The 14,631-nt window shown below is 45.6% G+C and overlaps 1 protein-coding gene across 1 annotated transcript in view; it reads left to right on the forward strand.

The window, feature by feature from the left end:
* Positions 1–14,631, forward strand: part of LOC144098249 (U6 snRNA-associated Sm-like protein LSm8) — a 38,424-nt gene that overhangs the window by 14,898 nt on the left and 8,895 nt on the right. The window contains exon 3 of the mRNA XM_077630749.1: positions 8,152–8,279. Within this exon, the coding sequence (XP_077486875.1) occupies positions 8,152–8,279 (128 nt within the window). The remainder of the gene's footprint in view (positions 1–8,151; positions 8,280–14,631) is intronic.

A 14,631-nucleotide genomic window follows, 5' to 3' on the forward strand; every position in this document is an offset into this window, starting at 1 on the left:
CAGGCTGTTGTTTATACTTGAAAGTGACAGACAAGATTTTAAGACTTTTTTCTGAATATAACGGATAATTTTATTCCACTTAATTACAGGCAGAAAACTTGCCTCAAAGTGCACTTGAGAAAATGAAGCACACAAAGACAGCTCACAGACAAAGAATGACACGAGACAGGCGCTTCTCTTTGTCTTTCTCTTTAACAGGTCTGTGAGCTGTCTTTTGTGCGCTTCATCTACTCAAGCTATGCACCAACTTGATCCCAGAACGTGTTCTACTGCAGTTGAGAAAAAGCCGTGCCACGAGGGGATGCATTTTCAGTAAAAATAAGTGCTTGCATTAATCCAGTATGGACAGATAATGCATCTCAGCCTTATTAAATTATTAATGGCAGTTATTAACATTGTGAAGGAATCACTTTCTCCTCACCTTGCTGCAATTGTTTGTGAACTTCGCGTCTTTTCGCAGGAGGCTTTCATTGCTTTGGTGGCAGCCAGTAAGGTTGGGATCACCTCCGGATTAATTTTTTTTGCGAGTATTGCCGGTTCTGACTGGTCGTCGGTAAAGTGGAACAGAAAATGATGGCACGTGTATTTAGGAGTGTGGCCCGAAGCAATAACCTCCGATATGATGAATTTTACAGCATTCCAATTTAAAAGAATGAGAAAAATGATGTGTTTTATAATTGTGCTTGCTATTTAGAGCTGATATTTAACCACCAATGAAGCTCATGCCTTGCTGTTGCAGCACGGAAATCTATATTTAGAAGTAAACTAAAACAATACCTGACACATGTCAGGTAGGTGTGGACATACGAACACGTGTGAGACATGTTTATGTGATAGTCGAAACGCAATGCAAATGGCAAAATACCGAAACCTCTATGTGCTGCTGAAAATAGCTTTCAGATGACGCTATGAGTATTTTTTTGTTCTCGAAAGACATTCATATGGTGCATTTTAGTTCAGCTTAGAGATTTACAACAGTGCTGAATGGCTGTGCAGAGAATCTCGGGACAGCCGAGAGGCTCTAAGAAAGATGCACCCTATGATTAAAATTAATTTATATGTGCATTCGAGCCACAAAGGATGAAAACAGTTGGTAGCTTTGCTAAAGCTAATTGTGAGTTCATCTGGCCTCACTACGTCCGGCCTACCACAAACCCTGCCACCTAAATGCAGGGCAGACAGCGGGCATCAAATTCTCTGAAAATGGTGACAGAGTTAATGGCATTTCATTTCATTTTATTACCATGAAGGATCCAAGAAGGTATGTTACATAAGGGGTTACATCATACGAGAAATAAAAACAACTGTGACAACATAGAAATAATTTGGTTCTTAAATTTTGCCTACACTTCATGCAGAAAAACATGCATGCAGAAACACAAAAAAATATACAGTACCTCACACAAACGAATCCTTTTCGTTGGGACAAAACCCTTTCTTCCTTTGTTGTGCAGCGATTGTGTCTTTGCTTTTCCCTCGAGAAATGAAGAATACTGCAAACCTTTCTTCTGCCCAACTTGAGCACTAAAATTCTCAGCAACAATGCACCCTGCACGCAAAACAGTGTGGCTGCCATGGCTACGCAAACTGCACACGGCAGGCGAATGGTGAACGCATAACAAATCACGTCAAGGGGTGTTGCAGTGCTCGGCAGGCAAAAACTGGCTGCGTGCTCTGTCTGAGGAGGAATGGGAAACGGCAGCAAAGATTTGAGAATTTCGCCACTTTCGATGGAGGGGCTTTAGCAAAGCTCCACAGATGTAGGAGCAGTGGGCGGGTTTGTCAGCTCTGGCTGTGCGTGCAATTGCCCTTGCGTTTGTTTAGCGTTTTTATTCAAACTTCGCTATGCATATGTACTGGTGTTGAAAGCAAGTACTTGTTTTCGTGCCTATATATTTCGCGAGCTTTAAATTTCGTGAAGTGAGCATGGCAGTTTGCAAGATTCCTGCCACAGCCAGGCTTATGCTATGTCGTGCCATTCTATCACAGAAGCCACCTTAGCACGAACTCAGCAGGAGACGCAAAGAAGACGTACTGATGGCTGGCACTTCTTGAAGAGGACATTTTTGGAAGGAATTCAACGCGCAACCTCGTTGGAACTAGACATACATGTTCTTCTTAAACTCCCCTCGCTCATTAGGCCGCCGCGCTGGCTTAGTGGTCATGGCGCTCAGCTGCTGACCCTAAAGATGCAGGTTCGATCCCTGCCGCGGTAGTCAAATTTCGATGGAGGCGAAAGAACCCCAGGTGGTCAAAATTTTCAGAGCCCTTCACTACGGCATCCCTCATAGCCTGAGTTGCTTTGGGATGTTAAACCCCCATAAACCAAAGTAAACCAAACTCCCCTCGCACACATGGCTGGCACAAAACCTTACTCGTAAAAGCCAACATTAGCCTAGACAGCTTTTGAGCTTCGTCGCTGTGGTCTATAAATTTTAGAGAAAGGATAGGGGCACAACATGAAGGCAAAGAGAAAAGAACGACAGAAGCTCTGGTGGCAAGTCAGGGAGATTGCCCTTCAAATGGTTGTCTGTCAGCATCGAACCATAAGAAGCAAGGAGACCGGTTCCAGAAGAGATGGTGAATTTTCTTCGAAAAGATGCTCATGAAAATTCAGCCCTGTATGATGGCGAAGTCGGTAATGAACATTTGTTTGTGTCCGGTTTATGCGTACGTCTTTTATGTGCAAGTGATATTTTAAGAGTTCTTACAATGCTGCTGCATGCACAACACTTGCAGAGAGCTGTGCTCATAGCTTGCTGTCCTAGGTTGTCATTAAGAATGAAAGAGTGTGCCCTGCACGCTCCCCCCGTAGTTGTGTAAGCTACGTTTCGGGCATATCCTCGATGGGGTTATTGAGAATCTCCAAAAGTTGTTGTGTTCTGTGTTGTGAAACCCTGAAATTTATTACCGTCAACTGCTGTCCAATGAAAACGTTTTGGGGTATGTGGCTAAGTCACTGCAATGCAATGACAAGGTCAGCCAGTGGCAGTCCATTTTCACAGCTTTTGTGTATTCATTACATTTCAAAGAGAGAGATGGCGGGTGACGAATCAAGCGCAACTGCTGTACCAGCACAGTTTCTGTTGTATTCAACATGCAGACAACCCATGGCTTCCAAGCAGTGGAGAACATTGATCTGATGCTCTCACATCTTAGGCATGTGGTGCATCAGAACAAGCTACCAAGAAAACTAAACATGTTGACAGATTTGCCTGTCTGGTTGAGTTTGAAGACTTATATTAAACTGTGACACATCTCCAACCAAAAAAACCACTGTTTCGGAGCTGGCTCGGTTCCTTCTTTAGAGGTGACTGAGGGAAATAGCTAGTGTGTTTAAATATGCATGGAGGGGAGCTGGAGGTCGAAAGAAGGAAAGCGGTGATGCATCGCCGCACTTTCCATCTTCGTGTGCAATGACTTGCTTTCCCAAACCAGCCGCCCACAAGCCTGCACAGTGTCAACTCACAAGTTCTTGCTGTGCGTCTAAATTTCTGCAAGCTGGTACAAGCCCTTGGCTTTAAGGAGTGTGTAGCTGATTCATGTTTATACCTCGCAAGTTGCGTTGCATTTGGGTCGCATTTGGGTAGAACATAGTAGTAGCGCCATAGTAGTAGCGCCAAAGTCATCTCAATCTAAGCACCAACTAGCCCAGCTTTCTGCATTTGGGCAGCTTTGTCTCCGCTGCAAGAACTTGTATGATATGGAACATAGACTAGTTTATTCAACGTTCTCAAGAAAAAATGCATGCATCTCATGAGCAAATGAGAAAACTGTCTTATCCAAGGCACAGAGGCAAATTTGGCTTGGTACTCAAGTCGCACCATTATTCTCATGGTTCGCAGTGCTTTGGGGCTTGATCTGAAAAGCGTGCTCAAGCTGTGCTTTGAAGTTTTCTCCGTATTTCTAGTGCTTCGCCTGTTTTGGAGGAGAAAATTACGTCTGCAGCCCAGCTGGAGCCGTTTGGAGTCGGAATAATGCGATCGTGTATTTTCACATTCCTGATGTCTATTGTCTAGTAAAGGATTATAGTGTACTTTAAGGAAAGGATAGCGTTTTTTTATAAGTCCAGTTTATGCAACAGCTTAAGGAGCTTTAAAATAGCTGGAGATGAAAGTCAAGTGAATACGGGAGTAAGCCACGTATATAGCAGTCGTGACAAGGGGAAGAAAGGCAGCTGTACATGCCAAGCTGTTTTTTTGCTATGCATGGAAGGTTGTCTTTAGGAATTTTGGAAAGGGTTTATGGTGCCCTCAGGGATCCATGCTGGCTGGGATCAATTGATCGAGCGGCGAGACGTCTGCACACAGCTCAAAAAGTGACGGTGTGTGCTCGTACACCCCCGCCCCCGTAGTGCCACAAAAGGTTGTCCAGGAAGCTAGCTTATTGAAACTTTTATAGGTCTAGCAGATGTCTATGTCTTTAATATGATATAGAGGAAAAATTCAAATGAATTGTTTCTGGCGGCGAATGAGTAGAACCCATAGCACTCGGGTGTGTCTTCTCCTGCTGGTCGCATTAGTTGGCCGTAAAATATGCTTTTTAGCAATTTGTGAAGGTATGATTGCACCCCATAATAGAGGAATGGGTCTAGCTATTCTTGGGCATGATAGATGCCCAAGAAGAAGGGGCACAGCCTCTTCGTGACGGCGCACACAACGCTGCAGAGCTGTCGGACTGCCCTCGCCTTCCTGGCTGGGATGTCGCGCCGGAGTTAGATACGCAGGGTGCCTATATGAGTGTTGATTGCCGAATTTTAGTGTGGCAGCACTACTGGCACATTTCTTTTTTTTTTATTTCAGGCATACGTACGTCCCTGAAGCCTGATTTAGCAGGCGGCCCACCGGGTTATGGGTCACCTGCCAGGTGTATGCACCTTCGCCTGGTTGAAGGCCTAAGTGAATTTTCAAAATCCTCTATCAGACCAAGAAGGCAGAAACGTACAAGCATAAGAAATGCACAGTACTCATCTTGAACAGCAGTAGAAACCACTTATTGTGTGCATTTCTTAAACTGGGTGTGGTCTCTTAAGTGCTTTTGGTGAACTATGTAGCTTATTCCTGTTTCAGCTTTTGTGCAGGGACCAGACATCCTTTGAGACACAATGCAAGCTGCCAGTTTAGAGATACAGTAAAAGCTCGTTAATTCGGTCCTATTAATTTGTAAATCTGGATCATTCGAACACTACGGGTCTCGCATTGGTTAATTCGAACCAGGTATGACCGGCGCGGAAAGAGATCGTTGAAAAGAGCCCTAGTCTAAACCTGAATTTTATGCTGTAGAGGCGCACCTCTGACAATGGCGTGTAAACACGACGACGAACGGACGGTCCTTTCTTCGAGAACAGTCCGACCCTTAGTTTCACTTCGCGCCACCCAGCATCAGCCAGTCAGCAGACACTGTTTGGCTGATGTTTTCTGCCCCTTCCCCTTCTTCACATTTCGCTTTTGTCCGTGTGGTCCCATTCTTCCAGTCCACCGTGTTTATCCTGTGCTCTTCACAGTTAGTGCAGTGAAGCCTCACATGCGGCATTGAGGGATGTGGCACGGTAGCAGTCGAGCTTCTCCATGTCACACCGTGATGTATACCCAGGAGGCCCTTCCTATTTTGGGGCCATTCGCTTTGATGCTCCCGACAGTATGCCTGCAATAAAGCATTGCTGGAGACTTATGACGCAGTCATTGCCACACCGTTACATCTCAAAAGCAGGCACCCTCTGCCCTGTCCTTCGCCAAATAAAATTACCATGATGCAAGCAGTCCTTCTTCAGGGTCATTCGATAATTCCAACATTTTTTCCGCTCCCTTGAAGTGCGAATTAATGATCTTGTGTTGCGTGTTGCTAGCCAAAGGCTGCATGATCAGATAGCGCACATTAAATATGGAAGACAGCTGCAGTGTACTTTTCTCTATGAGCAGCAGTTAGTGCACTTGCAAAAGGTATCTTGCTTCCCAGCAGCTTTTCGCCAGGATGCCTCTGCCTGACAAGGGCCTCCCTTTTCTGAGTAATGCAGGCAACTTACACACATGTCAAGTGCTGGCTCTTGTGTTAGCTCATCTAGCTCCACAAAAAAAAAGTATGAGCCCGAATTGCATGCTTTGGCATGCATATTCGTCTGCTGCTTGCGTGCCCTCCACCATGCCATGGTGGAAGCTTGTGTGCCCTTCTGTCGTGCCTAAAACTTGCTAACTCCCACTTGACTTGGCCCCTTTATCCGTGTTGATATAGTGAGAAGAAAGAAAACGGCTACACTAGGCAACGGCTTAGTTAGGCAGCTTTGAAATACCAAGTGGTAAAAAAATTGATTCTTTGCAAATCATTGTATCCACTTATAAGCCTCGTTTTATATGCTGCCCCGAAGTTTCATTGTTGAAACCGTTTAGTACGTACTCTAAAGAAATTGTTTTCTGGACCTGGTAGCTCTGCATTGTGGGGAAGCTCTCCTACAGGGTGTTTTTCTCAGGTATGGTTTTCTGCCTAGATACTCACCTTATGGAGCGTTTTTTTTTTCGCGACTGCCTATGTTGATCCCGTTTGTTTTGCTCCACTGGTAGGATGATGCCGCAGGTCAATACATTCCTCGTTCTTCAAATTTTTTGAGTTTTAAATTTCTTGTATGAAATATCAATGAGCACTGCATCGTAAAAATTCAAAATCAAAATTTATGCTTTGTGAAAAATAATTAGGTGCGGTTTAACTACTGCTGAATCTGGTTAGAGAGCGAAAGCTGTAGTGTACCGGGCAAGTAGACGCAGCTTGGCGTCTGCAACGTTCAGTGGGTTCCTCACATTGGATAGGTGCCCGCTGTGGTGGCTCAGTGGTTAAGGCACTCGTCTACTGAGCCAGAGTATCAGGGCTTGAACCCGATTGTGGCGGCCGCATTTCGATTAGTTTCGGTCAAATTTAGTTACGCGCGAAGGGCGGCTTTACTTAGTGAAGTGAAGGTTTTGCTTCATTAATTCTAAGAACGTCTTGACTTGTACCACACCGGTAGGAATGCAGTCAATGTTGAACCAGCTTTTTGCAATGTTTTTTTAACCCTGCAGCCTTTTCACAAGATTTAGAGGAAAAGTATATATTAGGAAACAATGTTTTGGAGATGTAACTGCAAAATATCTGGGCGAGTAGGTGTAAAATTAAAATTATTTCTAATTAAATGATTTCTATCCATCTTTGTATGCATAACCTGTGTTGAGAATGTCTTAATGTGCATTTGCACTATGCTCTATCTGAATCTTTTTGTATTGTGCACTCCTGCCTAAGGCCTTAAAGTAAGGCTGGCAGTACCTTTGAAATTAAATAAACATGCTTAAAAAATTCCGTGTAAATGCATCACTAAATAAAATGTTCTGCTGAAATTCGCGTCCCTCCTTAATCCATTGATGCCGAAACTTCAGTATTCTTCGATATAATGTGTTTATTTCACTTCACAGTTCAGAATCATGCTTTTATTGGTGGAAATATTTTTATATTTTTGAGCCATCCTACATGGAGGGTACTAGGCAAACTCGCTACCTGTTGTGTGGTAAAGCTTCAAATATTTGACGTCGACTTTAAAATCACATTTCCCATCACATGTGGTGGTTTCCTTAAGACAATCCACAAAAATTATTCGTTTTTCTTGTAGAATTACAATGCAATTGATGACGTTGAACTTAAAAAATGGCTTCCAGAGAAGACTGGTGGATCTTTGCAAATGCACGCTGCGCGAAAAAATGAATGCACACAACCCACTCCTTGTACAGGAAAGGCTTGGACCCTCTTGGGCCTATGCTAGCTGGTGCAAGATTTTATGCAATAAACTTTTATACTTACTCTGGAAAAAAGCAGTGTCCTACATGTAGGGCGCTACACATATATAGGTTAGGCGAGAGCCATCGCATCCCTCCATTTTTACCTTCTCTCTTTTACGACGCCTTCTCCCTTTTTCCGCCCCTTCTCTTTTTTCTCTTCATTTTCCTTTACTTTTCTTCTCACCCTTGTTTTGGTATGGCTTGGCGCGCCAAGGAAGAACCGTCACACCAGAGCTTCAATTACACGCTGCCATCGTGCAGCGGCAGCACGTGCACACGAAGCAGGCGGGCCGGGGTCTGGGTGGTGGTGTGCGCCAAGTGATCCTGAAATGATGCTCGTCCTTCTCTACTCTGCCAGGGCACGCTGAAGGGGTTCGACCAGACCATCAACCTAATCCTGGACGAAAGCCACGAGCGAGTCTACAGCTCGGACCATGGTGTGGAGCAGGTGCCCCTGGGACTGTACATAGTGCGGGGGGACAACGTGTAGGTCTCCGCATGCGATTTTGTTTGATTCTGAAGGGGTCCCAATTGGTCCCTAGGCAAAGCTTATGGCATGTCATTGTGTTTTGCTGTCCGAGTTGAGTGAAATTCTCGCACCTCTCTGGCATTAAAATAATGTGACATTGAAAATGAACGAAGATTTATCAGATGGATTCGAGAAACCGAAACTATGCCACCGTTTCGTCCCCTGATGTCATACTCGCATAGTTCCACCTCTATGCACCATATTGGACCGTGACATCATCACAGGCACGCGGCAGGTGGTTGTTTTTACAATGCTATTGTAGATGGCGGCGCTACAAGCCTGAATGCGAGAGGTGCTGTTTTCAAATTGCTGGCACAGATTGCGCTGTGACCTCAGGGTGGTAGCAGACCCCACGAAATCGCGGAACGTGATGAGTAGTTGCTGCCACAGATGGCGCTGTGATCTCAGGGTGGCAGCAGACCTCATGAAATCTTGAACCGTGATTAGTAAGAGCTCACGCTCTTAAAACTGGAAAGTTGGTTTTGGCTTCAAGGTGTTTAGTAACAGCTCACGCTCTTAAAACCGGAAAGTTGGTTTTGGCTTCAAGGTGTTTAACATCCCAAAGCGACTCGTACTATGAGGGACTAGTGGAGGGCTCTGGATAATTTCGACCAGCCCCAGTAACGTGCACTGACCTCGTATAGAATACAGGCCTCTAATGTTCTGCCTCCTTCGAAAAAAAGTAAAGTGCTTTTGCTGTGCTCGAGCTTGTATCATTCTGGAAAACAGATAGGGCATGGCAGGCCATGAGCAAGGGGAACAACAAGTAGGTTTACTTAAATACCGCAACTGGGAGAGGGTGTGCAGTGTGCAGTGTGCTTCCCTTGTGCTGAAAGCATCTTGTTGACGTCATGCACTTTATCGATGCGTGGCCTGATACAATGCAGAGCTGGCTTTCATGCTTGCCGCAGCAACTTGTGTCTGGTGGTTGGTACAGACTTGCCCAGCACTGTTTTTTACACAGAGGATACTCGCTAGCGTGACTATGCTTGCCATCATGCATTGTTTGGGGAACCGCATCAAGTGCTCCAAAGGCACTGCTTGTAGAAAGCAGGACCTCTAAACAGTTTGACCCTTTTAGGCTGGCATTTTCTTGTGCATTAACATTTTGTAGATAGGCAGATAAGTTAGACATGAAATCATCTGTTTAGAACCTGGCAGGGTGTCAAACCTGAACCGAACCTGAACCTGAAACTAGAACCAAACCTGTATTTTTGTCGGGAACTGCTACCGAACCGAACCCATATTTTCTCACCATCTTTGAACTGAACCGAATTTAGAACGATTCAAACAAACCATTCCAAACCGGTTCAGGACTCGGTTCAGCTTCATTTTTTTTTTTTCAACCCAGCATTTTTTCGTTTTTTCTTTCAGACAAAATTAGTGTTGCCAGAGCTTAAATTTACCCACCAAAAGCTCTCTGTGCGAAGCAGTGCGAAAATGGCACCCATTTTATGCGACAGCAAAATCGAAGGAAGTGTGGCGTCTATTAGCAAACCTAATTGGCGCTTCTGCATTGTGTTTTCAGTAATTCTAAAGCATTGTGCGCCAGATTGACGTGAAATCTTGAGTTTATTAGAGTCTCCCCCTTTCACATCTTTGCATACAGTTTTAGTCGAATTGTTGGCACTGCTCTAGCTCCTGTAGTGAGAATAGCTTTCCTTGCTTTGTGTCAGGTACCATTCATATTGTGCAGCATTCACTTTTGGAGGTCTCTAACAGCAGATATTAAATAAGAGCCCTCACGATAGCTGAGTGGCTGTAGTGCTCAGCTGCTGATCCCAAGGCCGCGGGTTCGACCCTGGCCGCTGTACTTCGATGGTGACGAAATGCAAAAATGTGCATGTGCTGTGCGTTCTAAGTCACATTGAGGAACTCTAGCTGATCTCCGTTAAACTGGAGTCTTGCACTTCAGCGTCCCTGGTAGCCCCCGTGTCATTTCGACAGGTTAAGCCACAGGCATTACTACTACTATTACCAAATAAAGGGAGTATAAATTGGTGCAGCTTTTTTTTTTTTTTTCAGAATTCGAACATCCTTTATTGCATGCGACAGAAATAAGCAAGGAAAGGCGGACTTAAGCAGCGGTGGACTTAAAGGGGCTCGGAAGCACCTTCTGAGGAGAGCACATCAAATCGCTCATTCACTGCATTGTGTTGTCATGAACACGTAGGCCAAATACCTAATCCATTCCTACACGCAGCAGAGAACCCACGATCACGCTCAAAAGTTGGCGAGCCCTTTTCGGAAACTTATTAATGCTCGCACCCTTCTCTGTCGCTTGCACCTGTGCATACAAGTTGAGAGTTTGCAATTGGTTAGATTCTTTCAGACGTCAGACAGCTACCATGGCCATAGCCAGTAAGCCGCGTAGCTCCGGCGGAGAAGTTCCAACCTTCCAGTGTAGAAACAGTGATGAGAGGAGAGGGAAAGGCTCAAAGACGCTGAAATTCAAATTTTGACAATAGCTCAGTGGTTAGGGTGCTCAGCTACTGATCCGGAGTTCCCGGGTTTGAACCCGACCGCGGCAGCTGCGTTTTTATGGAGGCAAAACGCTAAGGCGCCCGTGTGCTGTGTGATGTCAGTGCCCGTTAAAGATACCCAGGTGGTCGAAATTATTCTGGAGCCCTCCACTACGGCACCTCTTTCTTCCTTTCTTCCTTCACTCCCTCCTTTATCCCTTCCCTTACAGTGTGGTTCAGGTGTACAACGATATATGAGACAGATACTGCACCATTTCCTTTCCCCAAAACCAATTAATATTATTATTATTATTATAGCTCAGCTTCTACAAAGGCATTAAAAAAATTCTTGCTGGACAATTTATTTATGCTTGCGATACTAGCACACCAGAGGATACTTTCACTTGAACATCCGTGTTTTTAGTTTATAAAGGGTGTATTTCGGCGCGCGTTGCTTTGCCATTTTGGTAGCAGGGCACTGCTCTTTGCAAAGTGACTGTGTTATGGGAAGACACCACTGACTGCCCTGACCCCGATTGAATAATGCCGTTGAATTGCAGCATTGTACAATGGTCTTCATTAACGTAATAAAGTAAAATATTTTCACACCTAACCCATCGTCGTCTTTGCCGGTGTACATGCAAAAGATGAAAAAGTGCACGTCTTTGTAGTACAGTCGAACCAGACTATATCGAACTCGTTTATATCGAATTACCCTGTATATCGAACAATTTCTGAACAACGTAATGTTACAATGAGAACATGTAGGAAAAAGTACGGTTAAATCGAACAAAAATAGCAGCCGCATGCAATATATCGAACTTCAACACCGTAAAATTTCCCCAGAAGTTGGCTTTCCTGCGCGGCAGCCGGGCCAGCTGCCGACACCCCCCTCCCAAAGTGGTTTAGCCCAACTGCATGTGTGTTGCGCGGCGCTCCCTCCCTCAGACAGCCACCCCTTAAAAAAAGTGGTTCGACCCGTCTCTATCTCTGTCACAGCCTGGTGGCACATGCGCCTGCACACAGTTCAGTTGCAAGTCGCATCCTCGGAACGTAGTGCTCGTCCGCTTTGTTTAACGAGATGGCTGCCGTGAAACGGCAGAACTTGACAATATCCGCAAAGATAGAGATTATCAAAAGAGTTGAACGTGGAGAAAAGAAGTCGGATGTCGCCGCAGCACACAGCATCCCAAGAAGCACGCTGAGTACAATCTTGAAAAATAAGGCCGACATTAGGGCTAAGGCGGACAATAGGCCTAGTGCTACCAGCGCCTGCCACGTAAGCACGGCTGCATATGAAGACGTGGAGGCAGCAGTGTACAAGTGGTTCCTTGATGTCAGGTCACGGAACATTTCTGTTTCTGGCCCCATAATTGAGCAGAAAGCGAAGGATCTCACTTTCATGCTGAACAGACCCGACTTCAAAGGCGGTTCAGGTTGGCTGCAGCGCTTCAAAGAGCGCCACAGCATTGTCGGCCGGGCTGTCACCAGTGAAAGCCGCGCGGTGGACGTCAGCAGCGTGCAGAAATGGATTGATGGAAATTGGACCGACATCACGGCAAGATATCATCCCCGCAATATATTTAATGCCGATGAGACAGCCTTGTTCTGGCAAATGCTGCCCAATAAAACACTGGCGTGTCGTGATAAGTCCCACGGCGGAAAAGTTAACAAAGCCCGAATATCGGTGTTGCTCACCACCAACGTCGATGGATCGAGCAAGCTTCGACCACTTGTGATTGGCAAGAGAAAATCGCCGCGGTGCCTGAAGAATGCACTCTGTCTTCCGGTGACCTACGTGTCCAACGGAATAGCTTGGATGACAAGCGAAGTTTTTGGCAAGTGGCTGAATTCCTGGGACGACGACCTGGTAAGCAAAGGCAGAAAGATCTGCTTACTCGTTGATAATTGTTCTGCGCACCATCGTAAGGTCAGCGTCAGCAACATAGAGTTTCGCTTCCTGCCACCGAACACAACATCGGTGCTGCAGTCTTTGGTTCAAGGTGTCATTCGTGTACTGGAGGCAGGCTACAGAAAGCGCCTTGTGCAACGATTATTGCTAAATCTCCGCACTCTCCGAGAGTTGAAAATTGACCTCCTGAGCGCAATAATGATGTTGAAGGTATCGTGGAACGACGTCAAAAAAGAAACAATTCAAAATTGTTTCCGTCACTGTGGACTCTCTGCTTCTGGCGATGCTGGCGCCAGCTCAACTGAATGTTGCGATGAACCCCTCAACATCGATGAACCACTCGAGGAACTTGACGATTTGTTAACAGTTAACACAGCTGTCCGAGTTCCCAGGTGCTGTTTGTGATGGGACTGCAGCTACAGACTTTGTCTCCGTTGACGACAATGTTGCGACTACTGGAGAGCTCGCTGACGAAGATATTGTTGCCGATCTGGCTAGGGATCTCGCCGGCGACAGTAACTGCGAGGACCCAACGAGTTCCAACCCGCCCACGTGTTCTGAAGCACTTCATGCGCTGAGCGCTGTTCGTCGCCACTGCGCGTCCATAGAAGGCTGTGGACTCGGCTGTTCCCAGTCACTCGGCAACATTGAAAAGTGCATGCTAAACAATTCTTTGAAAGCGAAAAAGCAGAAGACGATCGGCTACTATTTCTCGCGCTAATATGCACGCGGTACATGTCTTTAAGGATTAAAGAACACTTCTTGATGAGCTGCGTTTTGTACATTGTCAATTTCTTGAAACGTTCTATATCAAATTACACAATATATCGAACTAATTCCGTTTTTTTTGCGAGTTCGATATATGCGGGTTGACTGTAACCAGTTTCAGTTGCCCCATCGTGGCTTATCATTTAGTGGCCTAGCTGGCCGAGCCTAGTCGGCCAATCCCCTCCTCCTTTTCCCTTCTCTGCTATATAAGGTACGCTTCGATATCAATAAATGTTCTTCTGATGCCTGCACTTCACTCATGTAATTCATCGATCAGGGCACACACTACACAGGTTCACACGTTACAGGTTCACACTCTGCTGCTTGCCTAAACATGGACAGATGGCACCTCGCCATGACTCGTGAAATTTCACTCGTCTTCACTTTAGCCACCAAGCAGATAACCTTCGCTTGGTTATCTCTGCCCACTTAGAATCTATATTTCCTTCACTGTCCTTAAACTGCAATGCTTTGAATAAATCAGCCCCACCGCTTTCAACTCTAGGGTGAAGCACTTTACAGAAAGTGTCAAGTGACTGTTTCCTCCTCCTCTCCACACGCACTGCATAATTTGTCTATCTCGTGGTACTTGGCTGATATGCATCATCATCATCAGCCTTACTGCACCCACTGCAGGGCAAAGGCCTCTCCCATGTCTCTCCAATTAACCCTGTCCTTTACCTGCAAACTTCTTAATCTCATCCGCCCACCTAACCTTCTGCCGCACTCTGCTACGCTTACTTTTCCCTGGAATCCACTCCGTTACCCTTAAGGACCAGTGGTTATCTTGCCTTCTCATTACATGTCCTGCCCAAGCCCATTTCTTCCTCTTGATTTCGACTAGGATGTCCTTAACCCGCGTTTGTTCCCTCACCCACTCTGCCCGCTTCCGGTCTCTTAACGTTACATCTATCATTTTTCTTTCCATGGCTCGCTGCGTTGTTCTTAACTTAAGCTGAACTCTTTTCATTAGCCTCCACGTTTCTGCCCCGTAGGTGAGTACTGGTAAGATACAGCTGTTGTACACTTTCCTCTTGAGGGAAATTGGTAAACTGCCACTCATGATCTGAGAGAACCTGCGATATGCGCTCCACCCCATTCTTATCCTTATAGTTATCTCCCTCTCATGATCCGGATCAGCTGTCACTACCTGCCACTACCCTAAGT

The sequence above is a fragment of the Amblyomma americanum genome, chromosome 7 (assembly GCF_052857255.1).
Source record: "Amblyomma americanum isolate KBUSLIRL-KWMA chromosome 7, ASM5285725v1, whole genome shotgun sequence".
Taxonomy (NCBI): Eukaryota; Metazoa; Arthropoda; class Arachnida; order Ixodida; family Ixodidae; genus Amblyomma; species Amblyomma americanum.